The sequence below is a fragment of the Accipiter gentilis genome, chromosome 11 (assembly GCF_929443795.1).
Source record: "Accipiter gentilis chromosome 11, bAccGen1.1, whole genome shotgun sequence".
Lineage (NCBI taxonomy): Eukaryota > Metazoa > Chordata > Aves > Accipitriformes > Accipitridae > Astur > Astur gentilis.
The window spans coordinates 7,284,519-7,306,813 of NC_064890.1; the positions used below are offsets into that span (position 1 = coordinate 7,284,519).

The 22,295-nt window shown below is 40.8% G+C and overlaps 2 protein-coding genes across 3 annotated transcripts in view; one reads left to right on the plus strand and one right to left on the minus strand.

Annotated features, from left to right (window-relative positions):
- Positions 1–431: 431 nt before the first annotated feature.
- Positions 432–14,966, minus strand: NUDT5 (nudix hydrolase 5). Its single transcript, XM_049814476.1, has 10 exons — positions 13,013–14,966; positions 9,557–9,665; positions 5,933–6,000; positions 4,730–4,782; positions 3,923–4,030; positions 3,302–3,397; positions 2,188–2,289; positions 1,785–1,793; positions 997–1,050; positions 432–766 (listed from the first exon to the last, which is right to left on the minus strand). Exons 2-10 carry the CDS (start codon positions 9,617–9,619, stop codon positions 657–659), a joined length of 663 nt encoding a protein of 220 aa, XP_049670433.1. The 5' UTR covers positions 9,620–9,665; positions 13,013–14,966; the 3' UTR covers positions 432–656.
- Positions 14,967–15,026: 60 nt separating this feature from the next.
- CDC123 (cell division cycle 123) overlaps positions 15,027–22,295 on the plus strand; it is a 35,161-nt gene continuing 27,892 nt past the window's right edge. For both annotated transcript variants that reach the window (XM_049814470.1, XM_049814471.1), the window contains exons 1-4: positions 15,027–15,382; positions 16,449–16,520; positions 19,250–19,304; positions 20,107–20,139. In XM_049814470.1, coding sequence (XP_049670427.1) covers positions 15,309–15,382; positions 16,449–16,520; positions 19,250–19,304; positions 20,107–20,139 — 234 coding nt within the window. In that variant the 5' untranslated portion in view covers positions 15,027–15,308. The remainder of the gene's footprint in view (positions 15,383–16,448; positions 16,521–19,249; positions 19,305–20,106; positions 20,140–22,295) is intronic.

Genomic DNA, 22,295 nt, shown 5'->3' on the forward strand with positions numbered 1-22,295 from the left:
TAAACAGAATCCCCTGGCTGGGTCCTACACCATTCTGGTTTGCACCAGTGGCCGTTTTGTTGTTATTGTCATTATCGTTGTCAGAGTTGGTATTTTCTTAGATCAAATAAACCGATTTTTCTCTTTTTGGATAGTTTAGTTCAGGCTGGGAGAAGGAAGCAACACCTTTGGGTCTAAATCATAAAAGGAAGTTCCTGAGACTGCAGTTTCGAACACCACCCAGAGCATGCACGCTCTGTCCCTGTGCTGCTGTTGCAGCTCCTATTGCAGACAATTACCTCTAGTTGCTGAAACGATGCTTCTTACGGATGAGAGAAGTGCACTCTTCCCCACTTTGAACAGGTGGTGTTACACCACCAACTACAGGCACTTCAACATCTTCCTTGTACTGAAACATAAGTGCAATGATGAACAGAGCAAGAAACGAGCCATTCTGAAAATCAAACAGCATTTTTATTATGATTATTCTGTCAAGGCTTGATAGACTGAGCAGTTAGAAGAAATGCTTTTTGTCAGTTACATAATTCAAGATAAAAATATCAGAATCATTCCTACAAATACTTGTTTGCTCTACAAGGACCTTTAGTACAAGAAGAGTTACACTTGTAAGCCATCTGAATTGGGCAGTTTTCAACTAAATTTCTCATCATCTAGTTTTAGAACTTCATAAAAGGAACTTGGAGCGGTTTTTCTGCTGCACGCTTCAGGGCCAATGCGTAAGTATAAACCCTGGCATCCACTGCAATATGTTCTTCTGCTATGAGTTCTGGAAGGAAAAAAAAAATTAAGTCCTTTACCAAAACAAAGCTGTATAGCACTCCAGACATGAATTCTTAATGCGATCACCAACTCTGTTACCTGGCCAAATCTCTCTCAGCTTTTTGTTTAAGATAACAGTATTCTACATTGAGAAATGCCATGAGGAGCTATGAGAAGAGAAGCTAAGGGTTTCTTGAGGTTCCCATTAGTGCATTTAATGTGTCAGAAAGCTCTTACCATCAATTCTTTGCAGTAGGTCATTCTTTGGAAGTGAAATAACTTCCACAAATTCTAGGAGAGAAGAAAAACATTTTATGCACCTTTAAATTAGTTAACAGCAGAGGAAGTCTACCTCAGTGTCCTGTATCATGTAAGTCAGAAGGGGAAGCAAACTAACTGGCTTAATGCCATCCAGAAGCTGTGAGCCTTCAAGTATCACAAAAAGGCAGATTACCTGGGGGAAGGCAGCGACTGGGGTCATTAAAAACCAGGTTTGGCAGAAAGAAACTGGGAAAGAGCTGGGAAAAACAGCATCACTGACAGCTGTGGAGGATAAGAATCCTTCTAAAAGGAGACCACCTCCCCTCTGAGAATGGAAAATCCACTGTTGAAGGGGAGTTTTGTTTGGCTTATACTGGTACAGTAATGGATTGTGGATGCGTTTGAAGACCAAAACAGCACAAAGGGTTTGTTCTTGATGAATTTGTGTCGGCTTACACCTCCCCTGTCTATCTGAATTAGTTAACTGTCTTTCTGGCTTGACCTACTGCTGCTGTGGATTCAGTAATCTGTATTTCCTGAGATACTGGTGCTGTAGGTGCAATACCTGACAATAATTGACGCAGTAATGCCCCACAGGAATTTTCATGTCTAGGCCAAAGTCAGTCTCATGCATGTTTGATTAGGGTCGGGAGATTAACCAAGCCCAAAGAAAAACCAGGTTTAACTGACATTTTCTAAGTAAAACTTGCCATACGAAGATCATGCTTGACCTTACTGTCAAAAGGAGCAGTTACATAACGTACCTCCATCATCTGCAAGTAAAAAAATAAGTTAAGTTTTGAAATACACTAGAGTTTACAACTAAAAAGCATTTTGATAGCCGATTGTGAGTGACACTAGTCACTTCCAGGGTCAAGCCACAACTAAGAGGAGTATCTAGGTTCACTAGTGCTTATGGGCCTCACTGAAGTTTGGCACCCAAATTTCTCATTCCGGGTGTGCCAACACCTGACACTTAACAGCTAGGCCTCCCCGCTGAATTTAGCAAAGAAACATGGCTCTGCTCATCTAGACTGCAGGATATGATTTGAAGGATGTACAGCATCTAAATCAGCTGGGACAGAAGAGATGCAGTGGTAGGGATACTTCTTTTAAACTCATTCTTTTGTTATCTTAGAATTTTCAAATAAATGTTACAAAACTCACCAAGTTTTTGCTTAGGTCTTGTATTCTCAGCCTCATCTCCATTAATGGTGACGCTCACAATGTGTGTCGTGCTGTTTGACAAACCCGGGTCCAAGCAGAGAGCTGCCAACAAGCACGTGCAGAGGTTAATTTTTCAAAAGCAGAAGTCTGGTACCTCGATGTTTTAACAAAAGCTTTCACATGAATATACGCGATACAATAGAAGAACATATATTTGACATATGTTCATGCTGCAAGAGTTGTGAAAAGTTTGTTATCACATGTTCTTAAAAAAAGTAATGTTTCTCTAACTCTCAGCTCTTCTACAGATTCCTTGTAAGACTTGATTTCAGCAGTTAGGTTTACTTTCCATTCCACAGACTGAAGATTAAACTGTAATTCCCTTATAGACCTCTTCAGCCTATTAGAGCCTAATTTTGCCATCCCCTGTCTCCATATCTCTCAGTCCCCAGAACGCAGCTGTACCCCACAATCAAGAGCCAAGTCTCAACTGTAATGACATTTACTTGAAATCATACGTAAGCTGCCTCACCTTTCTACCTACCTTCTCAAGTTTTACTTATGATCCTCGTTTTGCCTTTGTTTTGTTTTATGTAGGAAGCATTGGATTGGTAACAATCATGTTCCAAAGGCTCTCTGGATTTACTCCAAGTATTCTGTCCTTTTTTTCTTTCCGGTTGGAGAACCTGAGTACCGTCACCTCCCCACAGCTGACCTGAGGGTGACCTCCACTCAGACTGCATCATGCAGCTATTTTTTCTTCCTAAGTTCATGGATGTTGTTCACATTAAGTCCAGCAATTTAGACCTTTATACTAAAATGCCAAATCACAGCTTGAATAATTGGGGTTTGTAGAAAGGATCCTAATTAATAGCAAAGTTGTCCCCTATAGACATCAAACTTTTACTTTAGTCCTGTATGTTTAACAGAAGTTCAGCAACTGACTTATCAAGGACCAAAGTCTCAATGGTACAGCCATGGGATACTACTCTGCTAATCTGTGTAAACCTTTCTGCACAGATTTTTCCCTTGGTTTAGAGCATTTTAGACATTTAGAGTACCCGTCAAAGACAGAATTAGCCTTGGGTGGGAAAATAAAAAAAAAAGCACAGACCTGGAGTACATTCAATGACTTCTCCCTTGTACCCAGTTTCTTCCTCCAATTCTCGCAATGCAGCGCTTTCTGCAGTCTCATTTTCCTCAATGAGGCCTGTGAAATAAATAATACCAAGATCAATTAAAAAGCTCGCACTTAACCACAATACTCATCCCAAGATCTAATCCAGTTTTACGGAAAAGGTGAAACATCCTCACGACCCTATTTTTACAGAGGGATAAACTGAAGCGTTAGTAAGGATTCCAGTTCCTGGATTCATCATGCTGCTGCCCACATCTTCAACTGATTATCTACAGAAGCATGCTACCTTCCCAGAAAATGGCATTAATATTCTCATGAGGGAAAAAAGCCAAATCCTTTCACTCTTAGAGAAAGGAGGAGTGGAGGGAAATGCAATATTCTACTACCAGACTACTGTGCAAAATGTCTCCATTCTGCTAAAATGAACTCATTTTGTATTCTTCATTATCAAATATTCCTATTTCTGAATAGTACACTGAGCTAGAGTCACTGCGGTTTTCTGGTTAGAGATACTTCATTAAGACTGACACTGAAGCACATCTGAACACACTTAAATGTCAGCTTTATGTGACTCATCTTAATGTTTCAGTCACTTACCTGCAGGAAATTCCAAGCAATAGCTGTTAATTGGGGGTCTGAACTGTTTCACTAGGACAATACAGTCATAGTGCAGAGTTCTCTGTAGTACCGCTATCACTGCAACACCTACAAATAGCGACAGAAGACACAAATACATAGAATTTGAGTATAGCGCAAAGTGAGTATTTAGTGCTAGATCTGGGAAAGAACCCAAGCACTGTTACTCTGAGCGTTAAACGTTTAGATGCCTGCTCCAGAATCCCAAACAATGAATTTAAGCTCCTTATATCATGTGCGGTGAGAGATAAAGCCCAAAATAGGATCTTCAAAGTACCCCAGTAAATGACAGGCTCACGTACCAAGCAAGACCGAGCCTCAGCCCACCAGTATCTAGGGAAGGGCTCTCTTTCTTGCAGAGACTGTTTGGAAGCCATTGCACGGAACCCCTCCTACACTCCTTTCATGGATAAATCATGTCCCCCTTCTTTTGCCTCAAGAGAACCATATCCCTAGCCCCTACCAGCAGACCCAATTCACCAGTCTGTGAGCCACTCTGTATCAGGGCATCCATCATGTCTTTGAAATTGCTCCATTGTTCTAAAGTGAATACAATGATCTTTGGAGAACACTCCTACCAGTAAGGTTCTGATTCTTCCGCACTTAAGTTAGCATTTCATTAACTCAGGGGTATCGCAAGCTCTGCTGAGCTATTTGTTCCATACCCTCATTCATTCAGAAACAGATCGGCTTTAAGTCTGCACTGGGAGTTTATCAGAAGAACTTTCACAGGAAAAAATGCAAACAAAAAAGTCACCAGCATCTTACCATCAGCTGAAACACCCTTTTTGTTGCCAGTACGCTTTACAGTTTCCCAAGTTCTATTTAACACAGAGAAAAGAACAAATGAATACGTAAGTCATCTTCTACCCTTGGTACTTTCCTTTAAAAGCAAAATATACCATCACAGAGTGAGGCCCCATAAGAAAGCAGCTGGCCTTAGGCAGGCCCTGTCATATACTGGCACTATAAAATGTCTGTTGTATAATTTTGTTTTGCCTACTTAAAGGAGGGAGAGGGAAAATAGTTAATTAATGATTGTTTAACATCACTAAAAATAAGTGGAAGACTTAAATGATTGTCACGGAACAGACAAGTCTTATAAAAGTGATTCTGGAAAAGTGCAACATAAAGCAATTTATATATAAAACATGTCAGATTTTGAAAGACAGTTTTGTAAAAAGACCACATGCATTCTATCTTTTATCTTGCTTTTGCATAAGGTTTACAGTGTAAGTTACTGTGAACTCTCAGCTCAGTTACTTGAGCACACAAGGAGTACATACACAAGGAAGACCAAAGCTTCTCTCTCAAAATAAGCAAGGAGATGAGTAAAAACCAAAAATCTACCAGCAATAAAAATCCTTTCGCAAAAGCTCCAATCTTTGCTAATTTTTAAAAGGATACTTTGCTGATGAATTGGGAAGCACTAGAGAAAGCCATCAGTATAGAATCTAACATAAGGGGAAAGAAGTAAAGTCATGTTGTTGCATCTAAATAAATACAGCAAAACTAAAGCATACAAAAGAATTGGACAGGCGTGATAATATACAAGAGGACAGGAATTTGTCAATAGTATGCATGATGCAGCACCACCAGCTAGGAAAAAGGAGCCCTTAATGAAGAACCAGAAAAGCTATGAGACAAACTCTCTGATCATCACAGTCTAGTTGCATAGCTAGAACTTGCTTTTCTGTGTAGCGTCTTTACAAGGAACTGGAAAAGCAAGGTAATTCAGGGTCCAATGTACCCAAAACGATTCAGGAGCCAAATTAAATCCCACATGCTAGCACATCTGCTAGAGTAAGGTTTTTTTTTTTCTCTGAACAGTACGAACTATAAAGAAATTGCACAATGAATAAATCTCATCTTGTGCTGAGTAATAGGTTTGTAATGCTCATATTCTCTAGCCTGGGGCTAGTCCATACAATTGGGAACATTACAGGAATCCAAAATGCCAGAGACAATTACCTGGTTTTACCAAAGGGATCAGTATAAGTTGTTTCTTCAAGCTTCAACCATTTTCTTTCTACAATTACCTACAATAAAGAATTATTTGTTAGATACATTATAAGATTAATCCCAAGGATACGTAGGGGCCAAGGGGACAAACACCACAACTATTTTTGGATTCTTTTGCAGACAAAATCTCAGCATCAGAATACATGCAGGAACAGGCAACAGCATTCCTGCAGCTAATATGGAAAAAAAACATTTACTCCAAGTTCTTGAACAGGAACAGAAAATAAGCCCAGTAACTTTTCTTAATGTGACTTTTATAACCAAGTTTCAATTAATTCAGTGGGATTTTATGTACTGGAAAGTCCTCATCTTTTTAGAAGAATTTTGCAAAGGTCACATTTCAGCTGAAAAAGGGTCACTGGTCTGCACAGACTTCAGCTACGCCAGTGATCACGAGTGCCCACTTATCAGAGCATGGCCTAATAGCTATGCATGCAAGACTGAAAACAAAACTTTTGAAACTTTTCTTGCCATGATCTCAGACTGTGGCCTTGTTTAACAGCGTTTTTCTGTAACTGCAAGCAGTGATACATACCTGCCCTTTTAGGATTTCTGATTGCTGCTGATGCTGCTTGGTATTAACATTATTACAAAATGTCTTTTCTGAGCTAAATGAGTTTATTTGCCCTGGGATGTTTCCTCACCTTTTATGTAATTCCTTTAAAAGGGAAAAATCCCTAGGTATTAGCGCAGCTGTTTACTTCTTTTAATGTAACTTGCATTTTAAGCTTTGCTAAAGGTATAGGCAGACAGAAAGCTTGTCTCCAGAATTTTCTATCAAGTTGGCCATAGTTCTGACCACAGAAATCAAAAGTAATCAGTAAGATGAACAAATCACTTCCTATTGTCTAAAGCGACACACTGCTGACAGCAACAGAGCAAGCATAAGCAAGGGGAAAAGAGGATCTGGGGAAAAAAGCACAACATTAAATTGTAGCAGAGGATGAAGTGCAGGAGGTCATTCATGTGGCTGGCACACTACAATCCTCTAGTGCAGGACAAGGAGCAAGTAGGGCCTGTGTGGCCATATAGATCTTGAATTTAAAAGCGAGAGATTCACCAACTAAAAAAAGAATATAGAGAAATGAAATGCAGTATATGATGCAGCTATAAGTAGAGTACAAAAGCACAGTACAGCATCAGCTGGAGACAGAAGGCACATCAGAAGTGATTCAGGTATCCAGTAAATCGCAACTGAGCTGGATGAACTCACGTAATTCTTACAATGTGTTCTTCAGAACAATTATTTTGATAGACAATTGAAATAACAATAGCATTCCTATGGTTGTAATTGCGGCGACACATATTTTACATGTAGGAGTTTTAGCATTTATTTTGGAAGTGTAATATTTCCACGTAACAGGAATTGGAACAGGAGAGCTACATGTTCTCAAAAGGGCTAATGGCTTTGTGGTCACAAAAACAGCAGGAAAGGAAGAGATGAAGTATATCATGCTCATTACAGGTAAAAGTAGTAATTTGGTTTGGAAGCACGCAGGTATATTTTAAATAACTTTGTTTTCACTCCTAAATCATTGCAGAACTAGAGTACAGGAAGATCCAGAAAAGAAATAGATGAAAACCATGTTCCATTGGTTGTCTGAGGAGAGGAATATATATACTTCAGTTAAGCAAACACAGCCAAATGTTTTGAGTCGATGAATTTTTTTAAACATTGCAGAGAACACAAAGAACTAGATTATTGACCGTAGTCCCATATTGCTGCAGCATTCAACAAAACTGGCAGATCATTACCCCTGTCACCAAGTTATTGTTTGTGAAGTAGAGAGGGGAAAATAGCTGAAATCAGAACCACATCACTGTCATAGGTTTTACACGTACAAAACAAACAACGTCAAACAAAGTGTCTTATTTTTAATCAGGTATTCTTAAGTACAGCTTTTGGCCTCTATTGTCATGAAGCAATAATTTAAAAGTACTATAGGACATGTAGGATAAATATTTACAATGGAACTGGTTCCACAGTCCTCTAAAGTTAGGTGAAACCCTTGCTGCTAACAGCCTACAGGGTGAGAAAACTAAAAGTTGCCAGGTTTCCCTAGAAGAAAGAGAGAATTTTGTCACCCGCCTTGTTGGGTACGCAATTAAAACCTGCGGAAGCTGGCCCAGAAGCATAACTTCTGCTTTGCTAAATCCCCTATTTAGGGCCGAAGGACACTTTGCAGGATGTGTTGCACTTACTGTACTCAGTTTTAGAATGAGGTTTTTTTATTGCTTTATTTCTATTTCTTTATCTATTACTCTGATGGGCAAGTAACATCTGCTTTTGCTTACAGCAGCCTGACTGTGGGAACCCAGAAACACGAAGAAGGAATTAAGATAAGCCGCCACTTTCATGGAAGAAGATATTCCAACATCAGATCACGTAGTTACTGAAGAGTTAAAGAACAACTTTTAATATAAAGGCCACTGGCAGAGGCACAGTAAATACTCTCCTGTATTAATCCCATAAAATGACTGAAAAAACTAAATAGCTTAAAATATGTAAGATCTAATTACAAACTTCCAATGACACCAACAAGTACAATATTCCAAAGGAGAAGAACTAAGAGGCATTACGAAAAAAAAAAAAAAAAAGAAAAAAGGATAAAATGAAAATGTCACCTGCAAAAACACAGGTCTTAACAGAAAACCCAAAAAGCTTACAAAAATGAAACCCGTTATGCTTGAGAAATAGTCATATTAAAAAAAAAAACAACCAAGGGGAAGAGCCATAAATATATCTCAGCAATGTGAGTCTCTTCTTTCCTGAAAAAGTTTTGTACCTTGAAACCTAAAGAAATTACAAGACTCTGTTCATTGCAAGGAAGGAGCGCTGGATAAAAGAAACTACATTTGTTTTATAACAACAGTGTAAAGCTGTTGCCAAATCTGCCTTTAACACCAAAGATTATCTTTTAAGAATTCACTTAGAAGAGAACAGAAACAAATACAGGCAGTTTAAATTAGGGTGAAAGTGCTCCTAATAAGCACCCAGAAATACCTCCAAATTCCTTCCTCAGGACCTGATATTTTCTGATTCTGTGAAGATATGAGCCCAGAATTTTTGAAAAAAATCTTACTACCCCCTCATTAATGTCTTGAGAACAGCAAATACCTAAATTCAAACCCTTTCAGAAAGCATCAAAGAAAGTACAATCCTAAATGTTAAGGCAACTCTTACTGGTTCATCATCTTAAAGGGACAGAAAACAAGGCTGAGTTTCACGTAGTCTTCTCAGAGGTATCAGCATTATTTCTCAACATTGAAAACAGCCTGAATAGACAATACAAGAAACAGCTGCAAAATCAAAAAAAAAAAAAAAAAAGAGGAAGCTTAAAATAATGCAACACTGTTGATTTCTCTCTCCCCACTGATAATTTATATGATTATTTCAACAAAGAGAAATGCCGCCTGTCTGACCATCAGGAAGAAGTGTTTTGTCTACTGAACAGATTTTACAAACATACAGCATCTATAGCATTTCTTACTCTACACTTACAAACATTCTGATCAGTCTCAAATAATTGTTATTTAACAACAAAACATGTGTCAAAACCAAGCATATTATACCTCTTCTTTAAGGACGAACTGTCTAGCAGTTTTTGGAACTTCTGTGGATGTCTCAGCTGCCATTTTCAGGAATGTCAGGCTTTTCCCCTCCTGTGCAAAGTCCAGATTACTATGAAATAAAGTCAATATTTGCCTTCAGAGTAAAGTTAAAAGGTTCATTTCTGCATTCTACATTAACAAATAAAACTTGCTGGAGAAAGTTAGGGACATGTGATGGCAAGTGCAATTCACATTTTCAGCTCCACCTGAGGGTTTCAGAGTCAAATAATTCAAAGGAGAAGTGGGAGTTTGGGTCAAATCCCTGACTTACATAGTTGTAATAGTCCTATCAGCTGCTGAGTAGCTATGCTGGCTAAAGCCACCCTCCTTAACTATTCAAAGGTCAGACACAGACAAGAGACAAAATTGATCCATTTCAGTCAAATTGTTTCATTCTGATCTGGATGAAGTGCTGTCAAGACAGCATTACCACAACAGGACTAAGCACTTCACTGTGAAAGTGGAAAAGGAAACTTATACCAAGAGGACTTCAGTGGTAAAATGTCTGCTATTGAGAAAGAATCAGAACTAGAACCTATTTCCACCTTACACGCATCACAAATAAACACGTAAATGACTCAATCCTTCCCCCAAAAAACAAGGTCAAAAAGTCACCATGTGTTGCAAGTCTGGGTGGCACATGGAGTTAGCGTGACCAAAGCACGTCAGTCTCTCTTACTGGGAATGGTGTAGCTAACACCATGCCAAAGGCAGTTGAATACATGCCCAAAGCAAGACTCTGCACCTGCAGCTCAGTGCCTCAGCCTGCATCCTAACGCTCCGTACGAAGATAAGATTGTCCACTCACTCTCTCAATCCGGTTCTAGATGAAAGGCACACCAGGCAGCAGAAAAATACGATGCATTAGAGATTCACCATTAGTCCCCTGTCTCACTGTGGAGCTATGGGCCACTTTTCAGCACAGAAACTCTTATTCCAAGGAAGCTCATCTCTGATAGTAAGTTGTAGTACTGAAGTCCTGAGCATCAGCATGAATCATAAACAAAAAGACAGTGCAAAGAAGCAAACCAGTTTAAACACCAGGAGAGATGAGATAATCTTAAAGATCTCTATCACTCTTAGCGTTGATGGTCATAAGCTTTCCATAAAGTTAACAGGAATCTTTCCGTTGATTTCAGCTATGGTTTAATAAGGCTCTGTGAACAGTACCTGAAGTGAATGATCACCGTTTCTGTCATACCCAATTTTAGCAGTCTTATTTTTTACCTTATCCTTTTATGATAACATCTACTGCACATTTGTGAAACATTTAAAAGCATGGAGCAACAATCAGCTTTCTTGCATATTAGATTTGCATTTAATTCCACAAAGAAGTTACAAGGAATAGGTAGTACAAAATATTTCTGGTTATCAGCAGGATTAAAACTAATGTACATAAATCCATTTCCTCAGCACGTACACAGGGCAGGCTCTTCCTTAAGTCTTAAGACAGTCATGTCGCATGAAGTAGGTCGTACTAGTCAAACATTCAAATTGTTTTCACATAACCTAAGTCCTGAAAAGGAAACCTGACCTATTAAACCCAATTCTGTTCTTTCATAAATACATTCTATAATCCTTTCTCAAAGCAATGAAGCTCCATCTTAAAACTATGTAGGTTTACTATCTGCCTTACTATTTGCATGAAAAACTGTTCTAGAACCTCACTTGCTTATCTTCCAACTGCTATCTCACGTTAGTTCAGTTAGCTGTTACCCATTTGTTCTTGAGCCAGCAATGTCTCAAACTCTTTCCACATAGGATTTAAGAGCTGTAGCTGGATAACAGCCATGGTCTCTTGCTGTGACTCTAAAATACAAGATCAAGCTTTCCACCAACTTATGCAAAAGAAGCACAGCTCAGCATAGGAGTTCCAAGAGGTTCCTGGTCATCCAGAAGAAACAGTCAAAGGAGGCTCTGAGTGATGCCCTGTCATGGTTTAACCCCAGCCAGCAACTAAGCACCATGCAGCCACTCGCTCACCCCCCCACCCCCACCCAGTGGGATGGGGGAGAGAATCGGAAGGAAAAAGGTTAAAACTCGTGGGTTGAGATAAGAACAGTTTAATAGAACAGAAAGGAAGAAACTAGTAATGATAATAATAACAATAATAAAATTACAATAATAATAATAAAATGATTGGAATATACAAAACAAGTGATGCACAATGCAACTGCTCGCCACTCACTGACCGATGGCCAGTCAGTTCCCGAGCAGTGATCACCCCAGGCCAACTCCCCCCAGTTTATATACTGGGCATGACATCACATGGTATGGAATATCCCTTTGGCCAGTTTGGGTCGGCTGTCCTGGCTGTGTCCCCTCCCAGCTTCTTGAGCCCCTCCAGCCTTCTTGCTGGCAGGGCAGTATGAAAAGCTGAAAAATCCTTGACCTAGTCTAAACACTACTTAGCAACAACTAAAAACATCAGTGTGTTATCAACGTTCTTCTCATACTGAATCCAAGACAAAGCACTATACCAGCTACTAGAAAGAAGATTAACTCTATCCCAGCTGAATAAAAATACAAAAAACTCATACACCTAGCTACAACAAATTCACCTCCTATGTTTGGAAAGAAATATAGCCTTTTTGTTGACAATGTAAACATATCAGGAGAGTATATAGTGAAACATACCATAGAATCACAGAACAGTTTGGGTTGGAAGAGACCTTAAAGATCATCTAGTCCCAACCCCCCTGCCATGGGCAGGGACACCTTCCACCAGACCAGGTTGCTCAAAGCCCCATCCAACCTGCCCTTGAACACTGCCAGGGATGGGGCATCCACAGCTTCTCTGGGCAACCTGTGCCAGTGCCTCACCACCCTCACAGTAAAGAACTTCTTCCTTATATCTCATCTAAATCTACCCTCTTTCAGTTTAAAGACCTTACCCCTTGTCCTATCACGACATGCCCTTGTAAAAAGTCCCTCTCCAGCTTTCTTGTAGCCCCTTTAAGTACTGGAAGGCTGCTAGAAGGTCTCCATGGAGCTTTCTCTTCTCCAGACTGAACGACCCCAGCTCTCAGCCTGTACTCATAGGAGAGGTGCTCCAGTCCCCTGATCATCTTCATGTCCCTCCTCTGGACCCGCTCCAACAGGTCCATGTCCTTCTTATGTTGGTGGCCCCAGAGGTGAACGCAGTACTGCAGGGGGGGTCTCACCACAGCAGAGTAGAGGGGGCGAATCACCTCCCTCAAGGTGATATCCTTGTTGAAGTTTTTCTTTGATAGCACTGAATTAGTCTTCCTCTTTTAGTCTCCCCTCACAGGCAATCCTGTTCCACTGATCATACTAATCCTTCTACATAAGTTTGCAAGCATCAGTGTATCTTTCTCAAATGTGGATTACCACATTTGTACGCTAAATCCCACAAGCAGCTATAGTAATGGTTTGTACAACAGTATTAATACTTACCTGTATCAGTTACCAATACACGGGAGAACCTCCTCTCATGGCAGAAGCTGTTTTCAACACAGCTTGCCCTCTTCTGCAGCAGACAGATTCAAGGGTGGCTTGGAACTTAAAATAACAAAAAAATATACAGCTTCAGTGGTTTGAATTATCACTAAAATCTAAGATAGGTGAAAACAAGAGAGGAAGACTCATCAGTCTCAGCTTCTGTAATTTTGATCTCCTCCACAAGTGGGTGCAATAACTCTATGTACGAGGGACATTTTAAAAAGTTCCACCAAAAAAGTAATTTTTTCATCTAATTCATCTGACTGTATAGAAGTGAGAATTTCTGCATTAGAAAGCTGAAATACCATTTGGCTAAATATAGGCTGCAATTCTGCCATCTCACATCAGTCATACTGTCAAGGGTGGCAACACCTTTTGTTCATAAACAAAATCAGCTGCAACTGAAAGTTAAACTTAACACTACAATGTTAGGTTTCTAAAGCCCTATGTTGGGTTTCAGAATAGACCTTATCTTGCAGCCCTCAGACAGAAAGGTTCTTCTATCTCATAAAATTACCACTGCATTATTTGAGTTAAAAATGCAACACAGCTTGCACAGTAGCCTGGGAACCCGACTACCTGATTTAGGATTACACGAACTCTATGAATATAAATTTTTAATAGTTTTCAGTGCAATCTTAAGAATATGGCAATGTGTCCACATTTATCAGCCTTCTTAGCACAAAGCAACAGCACTTGAACTACAAACTATGGAAAAAAAAAGTTTGGCCCACTTCTACCTTCTCTGATGATTTTTGTGGCTAGTATTACAGGGTACTGCTGGCAAATTATGCTACTTGTTCCGTTTATTTCATGGGGGGGGTCAAACTCAGCCCTGAAAAAGGTATACCATTTATAAAACATGTAACTTTATTCCCACTACTTAATCCCTTATTGAGTAGCTTCCTTTCAAGGCAACACCCAACCATTCTACAGTTTCCAAATTGTCCCTCCCAGTAATTAAAATCTTAAGCTAACTGAGGCCTGTGAATCAGCTCAGAGAGTAGCCAGGCTATCAGGGTTTTACATTAACCTACCCAAGTCACGATAGATGGATTAGCGTTTCTAAATCACTTTTCAAAAGATATACTCTAATCCAAACTACACATCCCAGCTGAGAGCAACCAGATTTAATGGAAGCTCAGCAATGGTGTCCTAAGGCAAGCTCAAGATAAAACAAAACACAGGGTTTCTTATAAAGAACGTGCAAAAGGGGCACTGGCAGTGTTTTACACACGATTTAACCACAGCACGCTGAGATAGGTGTGCTGAAGATAAATATCGCTAAAAGCTCCTAAGTCACTCTAAACTTGTTACTATCAGTCAGTGCACTTGCATTTCAGCAATACGATTCTAGCAGCAAAATCAATCAATTAGCAGAAGTTGATGGGAAAGAGGGGAAAAGTTGCATTTTTGTCACGGTATCTAGCAGCGTGGATGACCCGCTCAGCACCAGATGAAACACGGAAAAATAACTGGTTCTCGCCCTGCAGGACAGACAACAGCAGCAACAATAAACTTGCACAAGCAAAAGAGGTTTAGCAGCATCTCCGTATCGTTATCGACCTTCCAGACAACTGACGTGTGAGGGGGCCTGGGCAGACAGCCTGAAACGGCAGAAGCGAGAGCCTGTGAGGAAAGCGTCAGATGGAAACCGCTCGGCCCTCCACGCAGGGGAGACGACGGCAGAACCACGGGGCTGAAGAAGAACACGTTATTCAGTTATTACTTGCGAATTATTAAGTTATTAAAACGAAACGCATCCCCGCTGGAGGCGAGGAGGCTCCGTCGCCTCAGAGCTCCGCTATAACGCTGGAGAGGTGAAACCTTACAGGAGCACATGCAAAGACAGAAAGCAAAGCCTGCTAGGCGGGGGGGGGGATAAAAAACACCCGCCGCTTCCCCTCAGGCCACCCGTGTTTTCAACGTAACCGCCTGGAAACCCCACGCTGGGGCCACGCACACGTACGGAGGCCTGGAGAACGGCCCGGCAGCTGAGGGGAGACGCTGACCGGGACCGGGCAGGGCGGCAGCCGGGCTGAGGTGAGGTGAGGAGAGACGAGGCGGCAACCCTGTGCGCCGCTGAGGCGGGGCCGGGTGTCTCCGCGCCGCTGTGCGCCGCCGATGGCGGGCCGGGTGCTGCCGAGAGCTGCGGGGGAGGTTCCGGCAGGAGCGGGAGCTTCCGGGAACAGCGGGGCGAAACGGGCCGAGCCTGGACCGGCCCGGGCCCGGTTGTGTTTGGAGAGAGAGGATGAAGAAGGAGCAAGTGGTGCACTGTCAGTTCTCTGTGTGGTACCCGCTTTTCCGGGCCGTCACCATCCGCAGGTGAGGGGAGCGGTGTGGGGCCGGGTCGGGTGTCGGCCTAGGCCGGGCGAGGCGGGTGTGAGGGGAGTAGGGCGAGCTGTGTGAGGGGAGTAGGGCGAGCTGTGTGAGGGGAGTAGGGCGAGCTGTGTGGGGGCGAAGGTAGGGAGGCGTGTGGGGCTGGGCTGGGTTGGAAGTGGGCTTGTGTTGGGGCAGGGTTGGGTGAGATACGGGGGACCTGGCGTGGGGCGGAGGTGGGGAAGGCTCGATCGAGCTGGGGCCTCGTCCCTACGCCCTGAGGGGGTGTTTGGGGCGGCCCTGGGGCCAGGCCAGGCATCCCTGTGCTCCCTGCTCTCCTGGTGGGACTCTGCGCTGAGCGGCAGCTGATAGCCACATCACTGCTGTTCCCGCTTGGTTGCTCGAAGGAACTGAGGCTGAACGCGGCCAAACCAAGTGGCTGAGTTCGCGTTTCTGTGTGTTTCTGGAAGGTGCAGCAAATTCTGCAGTTTCTAAGGTGCTGTGGCAGGTCAGGAGATGGTTACGAGAGCTACGAGTAACTCAGGAAAGTCAAGCTCAAGATAGGTGACCTGTTGGATTAAAAAGCGCTGACATCAGGCTTTTAGTAATCAAAGCATTTAATCTATTATAATTTTTAGTGTTTAGCGCATGCATACGTTTGGCCAGTTTAGTGATAGTCCTGCATTTTTGGAACGTTCGGGTGGTATAGGCAAATTTTGGTTTGGACCTCAGAAGGGAAACCTTTAGTTTGAACAACACGTTGTCTCCTCACTAGCCACACACACTCTTTCTTTGAATTTCTTAAAGCTTTGAAGGAGTGGGGCGTTGTTGTGCTTTTCATCTAAAATTTTTGCCTCTTCTACTTCTCTGGAGGGAAAATGGGTACTGCTTTTTGGTAAGGGATGAGATGGGAAAAAGAGAAATGGTTTTTTTCATAGTGTTAGAGAATAAAACATACTGTTATTGAGCTATGTTCTATTAAAAAACAAATTCTTTTTATTCAACTCTTGTTACTTTTTTCAACAAGTAATATAAAAATAAATAATACAAGAAATTATCATGTTTCTTCCAGTGTTATACTTCCCCTACCAGAGAATGTGAAAGAATATTTGTTGGATGATGGAACGCTTGTTGTTTCCGGAAGGTAAAGAGTGTTTCCCCCCGCCACCCTCCAAGTATTAATACTATTTTATGTTCACGGTGCTATTTTGCATACACATACTATATTTTGCGCAGTGAGTTTTTAAAATATGACTAATCTGGCTGCAGTAAACCTCATACTGTATGAGCATGTGAATGGGCTGACTGTTGCTGTTGGTAAAACTTGGCTTGCTGGTGCCTGATGCAGATCCTAAAATCCATTTAATACCCTTTAATACTTCTAGACCAAGTAGGGGCAGTTCCTTCCTTTTTTTTTTTTTTTTTTTTTTTCCCCCCCCCCCTCTCCTTGTGGAGTCTACCAGTCTCTCGGTTGCACAGCCTGCTGGTTTGTGTTTGGTTGCTTTGGTACGGTTAGCTCCGGTTCAGAGGCTTGGTCTGTCCCGTGCCATTCACATGCCTGCTGCCTTATTCAGGGGTGAAGTAGCATTACCTGAGTTTAATTCTCAATAAGATAAGTGATATAGAAAATCTTGGTAATTATTGAGTTTGTATAATCCTTTGCATACATATAATCCATGCATATGATGAGGCTGAATGTCCTGTATGTATACCTGTGCCAGGATTTTGGATGAAGAAGAATGAGGTGGATAGATATGAGAAACAGTTGGTAAGAACCTAGGGCTTGTTGTTTGTTTTCTGCTTAGAATCTCACTGTATGGCTTCCTTGTAAAATGATTATTGCAAGCATACATCTTGTTAATGGCCAGACTCAGAAATCAGTCCTCACTTCATCATTTCCTAACTGGTAGTTTGCCTCTCACAGAGCAACCAATTAGGCTGTGAGTGTAAGGGAGCTATGTCTAATTTCTCAGGAACCAATTTATGTAAAATTGAAGCTGTTGTTTAAACACCTTGTAAAGATGAAAGGTCTTTTTCAATTTTAAAATTCCCTTTTTTTAATAAAAGGTATCCAGAAAATTAGAATTGTTTTTAAAACCATTTTGGATAAGAATTAATACTGTCACCTGCTTCCGCAGAATTGTGCAGCTTATTTAGCAGCAGCCATTTATTTTTTAATAAGACTTCAGAAGAGCTGAAACTTAGGGTGTGACTTTACAGGTATGTTATATAAACAACTTCTGCTGTCTTCTTGTGGTTTAACCCCAGCAGCAACTAAGCATGATGCAGCCACTCACTCACTTCCTCCTTACCCTGTGGGATGGGGGAAAGAATCAGGAAAGAAAACAAAAGTAAACCTTGTGGGTTGAGATGAGAACAGTTTAATAGGACAGAAAGGAAGAAAAGAATAATTATAATAATAAAATGGCAATAATAATGAAAGGACTGGAATATACAAAACAAGTGATGCACAATGCAACTGCTCACCAGTTACCAACCAATGCCCACTTAACTCCTGAGCAGCAATTTGCCCTCCCTGGCCAACTCTCCCCAGTTTATATACTGGGCATGATGTCCCAGGGTATGGAATACCCCTTTGGCCAGTTTGGGTCAGCTGTCCTGGCTGTGTCCCCTCCCAGCCTCCTGTACCCCTCCAGCCTTCTCACTGGCAGGGCAGTATGAAAAGCTGAAAAATCCTTGACCTAGTCTAAACACTACTTAGCAACAACTGCAAACATTAGTGTGTTATCAACATTCTTCTCATATTGAATCCAAGACAAAGCACTATACCAGCTACTAGAAAGAAGATTAATTCTGTCCCAGCCGAAACCAGGACATGTCTTCAATGGAATAATGGACAACTGTATAATTTACGTATATTTTTAAGATGTTTCCAATTTAAAATTCCTTTTAGAAATGAGTTTTTCACTAAATTGAACTTTTTTAGCTAGAAGTGAATGTGATCTTCCTGCCGTCAAGGCCAAGATCCCTTTTAATCTTCAGTAAACTGGTATTTGACCTCTAGATCTCAAAAACTAAACTGGTAGTTTAATCCCTATGGAAGGGACTGCAGCGACTTAGCTTGTTGAAGAGTTGACTTTTGGCAGGGCTGTACATTTGAACTTACTGTTTGCTACACTGACTTGCTGTGAATAAGTCTTCTTCAAGAGCTTGGTCTTTTCCTTTAAGGTCTTCACACTCAGTTATATTGGCTAAAGAACTTCAAAAGTCCCCTAAAACTTAAAGGGAATATTTGCAGTCAAGTGCTTTCTCCCCGGTATGCTAGTGTTGACAACTGCAGCTCTCACCTGTGTAGAAAAAGGAACTTTTCAGGAAGAAGCTGATGACTATGTATCCACTTTATGCAGTATCTTCTTTTCTGTGTGCGGAGTGTGAGGACACTCTCTTTTCAGAACCAGCAATTCACAGGTCAACATCTGAAACTCAAGTTTTATAAATTTTTATTTGGAAAAGGAGTATGGAGGCAAAGCATAATTTAAATTGAACTGGTGTTTAAAAAAAAAAAAAAAAGTTTGTTCAACTTGTGCTTCTGTCAGAGTACAGTAAAGTTGGAAAAGAATGATTAATAGGGTATTGAAAAGCTTTGATTATGGTGTTTTCAGAGCAGAAAGTGATATGCTGATTTGAAAGAAGCTAAATGTTTTTGGTAGGGCCCAAGTCTAATGCCAGGGTCTTCAGTTTTTTGTACTGGCTTGCTCTGATTTTACTCTGCCAGGGGTTTTGAGGCTTAATCTTACAAAAATATTTTGAGATCAACAGCTGGTAGATGCTATGGAAATGTAATATATATGGTCAAGTCAAACTCCAGTGCTTAGGTGTGGTTTTTTTTCCCCTGCTAATTTTTTGTTTTAGAGAAGATCCACCAAGTCATGCTCAGGAGGGGAGTGACGATGCAGAAGAAATACAGGTCAGTATCAAATGCAACTTAATGTCAAGTCTCTTGAGAAAAATACGAACGTATAACCTTTTCTGCATAATTTATAGGTGAGGAGAGTACTTCACAAAAATAATAATCATGTGGTAGTTGCCTTGAAAAACTTAAAAACATCATTATTTATACTGTGATGTCAGGAAAGGTTTAAAATGTTTCTATGCTCTTTCACAGAAGACTTTAATTTCTTTATTTATTGATAATTGCATTTGTAATAATAAGTAGGGAATGTTGAAAGATGTTGGAATTGAACTTAATGCTGTTTCATGCCCTGAAGAATTAGAAGGAGGAGTGCATTTGGAGGAGTTATTTCAAGAGACAATGAAACTTGCTGAGGCTATAATAGCTCAGAATGGTATTCTAGAAGAAAAATGCTGAAAAATGCTATAAGTGCAAGGTGACAGAAGGTACAAAAAGGACATGAAAAAGAAATACAAGTGAAACTAATGGATCATGGGTCTAAGGACAGAAGTGCTGGAGACAAGCTTTGGACAGGGAAGACTGAGTTCTGAAATGTCCAAGTTTGTGATATAAATCACAATTAATATATAGGTATCATCTTTTTTCCATACTTTAGAACAGTACTTCTGCTGAATATACAGTATTTTTCCTGTCTTAATTTATAGTCGTAATAATTGGGAAGATGGTGACGTTATGCTACAGGAGCTCCAGGGTGATGATTTGATGTACATGTTGTAGGAAGCCATGTGAACTCTGGTGTTCTCATAAAGATGTCTCAGGAAACCAGTGACCTTTGATTTGTTCTTATTTTTAACAGTGGTCGGATGATGAGAATACTACAACACTTAAGGTAAGGTCCTGTAAAAGCCTAACGTGTGGGTTTGTCAGCAGTATCCTTTCTGCAACCTTGTGATATAAACTTGTTGCCACTTAGAGATATCTGTTGCTGTATTTAATGTTTTTCAGACCATTCTAGATGGGTAGCAGTGTAGATGTCTGTAACTTTAAGAAAGTTTTGCTGGCTTAATTTTATTTAACTAAAAATAAAATGTTTTTCTTCATCTCTAACAATCACACACTTGTTAGACTATAGGAAATGAACTGAAGTATGCCTCTAAATATAGCTGTCTTTCATTTTCACCACTCTGAATGTCTCCCAATTACTTAATCAGACTGGATGCAGAAGAAACGAAGCCCCTGCAGCTCAATTTTCACAGCTCTTCTCTTAAACCTGTGCCATTATTTCCTCCTAAGTACATTTATTTCTATCATCTTTTTTTTTCCTCCTGTCTTTATGCTCTTCTTGCATTGTGCTTGGCTCAGAATCAGGATCGTGATGGATATGAACCAGGCTTCCTTGATCTTTTACATCTTTTTTGAAACTTGCCGTTGCCCTATCATTGTCACAGTTAATATACTTGTGTCACTTGTCTGCCATTGATACTATTACTTCAGTCCTATTAGCTCCCTAATGTTCAACATAGTGTTGAATTGCTCACATTGGAATAGGTGCAATATAAACACAGCCCTGCTTTGAGTTGTGCGTATGCCTGCACAGTATTTATAGTTTAGATTTTAAAACTAATACGTGCCAGATCTGCACACACTAGTAGCTTCAGTTCAAATATCTAAGCTTTGATAAAGTAGATGCCTTAGCCTGTAAATTATTCAGAAGAAGCATTTGGGTATCCATCTTACCTTTTGCGAAGCTCATGTTAATGTTGCTAAAGAAATAATACCAGACTTTTGAATCAGGTTTCATTATAGTGTACAACACAATAAGGAAAAAGATAATCAACAGGTATGATACCCATCAGAAGGGTATAGGCCAAGTGATTTCAGTTTAGCTAGGTAAGCATTGTGTACTGTGTACAGATTGCAGCTTTACAGCTGATGTTTTACTGTGGCTAGCTGGGATGGAGGTAACCTTCAGCTGTTGCTGAACAGTGCTTGCATATTGTCAAGGCTTTCTCTTTTGTCAAGGCTTTCTCTTTTCCAGGTCTGCCCCATGCCCCTCCCCAGTGACTAGGCTAGGGGAAGGCAAGAGGAGGAGAGGGGACAGAGCCAGGACAGCTGACCCAAATTGTCTTGAGAGAGACACTGTACCATATCACATCATGCTCAGCAATAAAAGCAGGGGTAGAGGAAGAAGAGGGGTGGTTTGGCCTCCAAGGTGGCTTTTGTTCAGAGACTGGCAGGGCTTTGTCTTGCACCAAACCTGGAACTTTGAAAACGGTTAATAATGAACACGGTTTGTGCCAGTGGCTAGTTCCTACAAATATACACTTACATTTGGTCAAAGACTCCATCCATGGGCAATACTCTTTCTCTACCTGAAAACTGCTCTGAGGCCAGTGAGTGAATGGAAATAGTCTTCTATGTTTTTAAGTGTTGCCTGTTACCAGTTTGACAGTGATGAAGAAAGTGAAGAAACAGCCTGTGTAGAATGCAGAAGGGTGGGGAGCTGCATCTGAAGTTAACTGCAAGAGATGAGAATGGATCAAGTAGCGATGTGGAAGCTGAACAGGGAGACACTAGGGAACATAATGTGTAAAGAATAGTGGGACAGGCTGGAGACTGCTGTTCTGCATTTGCTGTCAGCCTAGGGCGTTCATATCTTACTAATGATAAATCCCAGGTTATAATCCTCTGTTGGTTTCTTGGCTCAGGGTGCAGTAAGGTGGGCTGTGGCTGTGGCTATTCTGATTTGATGACCCGCCTGAGTCATCAAGTGGAACTTGCTTCCCCTTGCCCCTTCTGTATTCTGAAGAAGAATTAGAATACAGGATTATAGAAAATACTGTGTTTAAAAAAACGTGCATTAATATTGATAGTTGCAAAGTCAGGCATTCAAATTTTAGGAAATGTTAGAATCTAGCTTGTTTGTGGAGCCTTAGAGCTAACCTCTTGTGTATATTTCTTCGCTTGTATTAATCAAATGACATGATAGTAGTAACATTTCCCCAGGGAGGCTTAGTATGTGCTGGTATTACATATATAGTATGA

Excerpts from the sequence above, each read along its gene's own strand:
- NUDT5 (XM_049814476.1), bottom strand. The coding sequence starts at position 9,619 with ATGGCAGCTGAGACATCCACAGAAGTTCCAAAAACTGCTAGACAGTTC. Across the intron at positions 6,001-9,556 it reads AGTTCGTCCTTAAAGAAGAG|GTAATTGTAGAAAGAAAATG; the intron begins GTATAATATGCT and ends TCTTTATTGTAG. Across the intron at positions 2,290-3,301 it reads AGTCATTGAATGTACTCCAG|CTCTCTGCTTGGACCCGGGT; the intron begins GTCTGTGCTTTT and ends GCTTGTTGGCAG.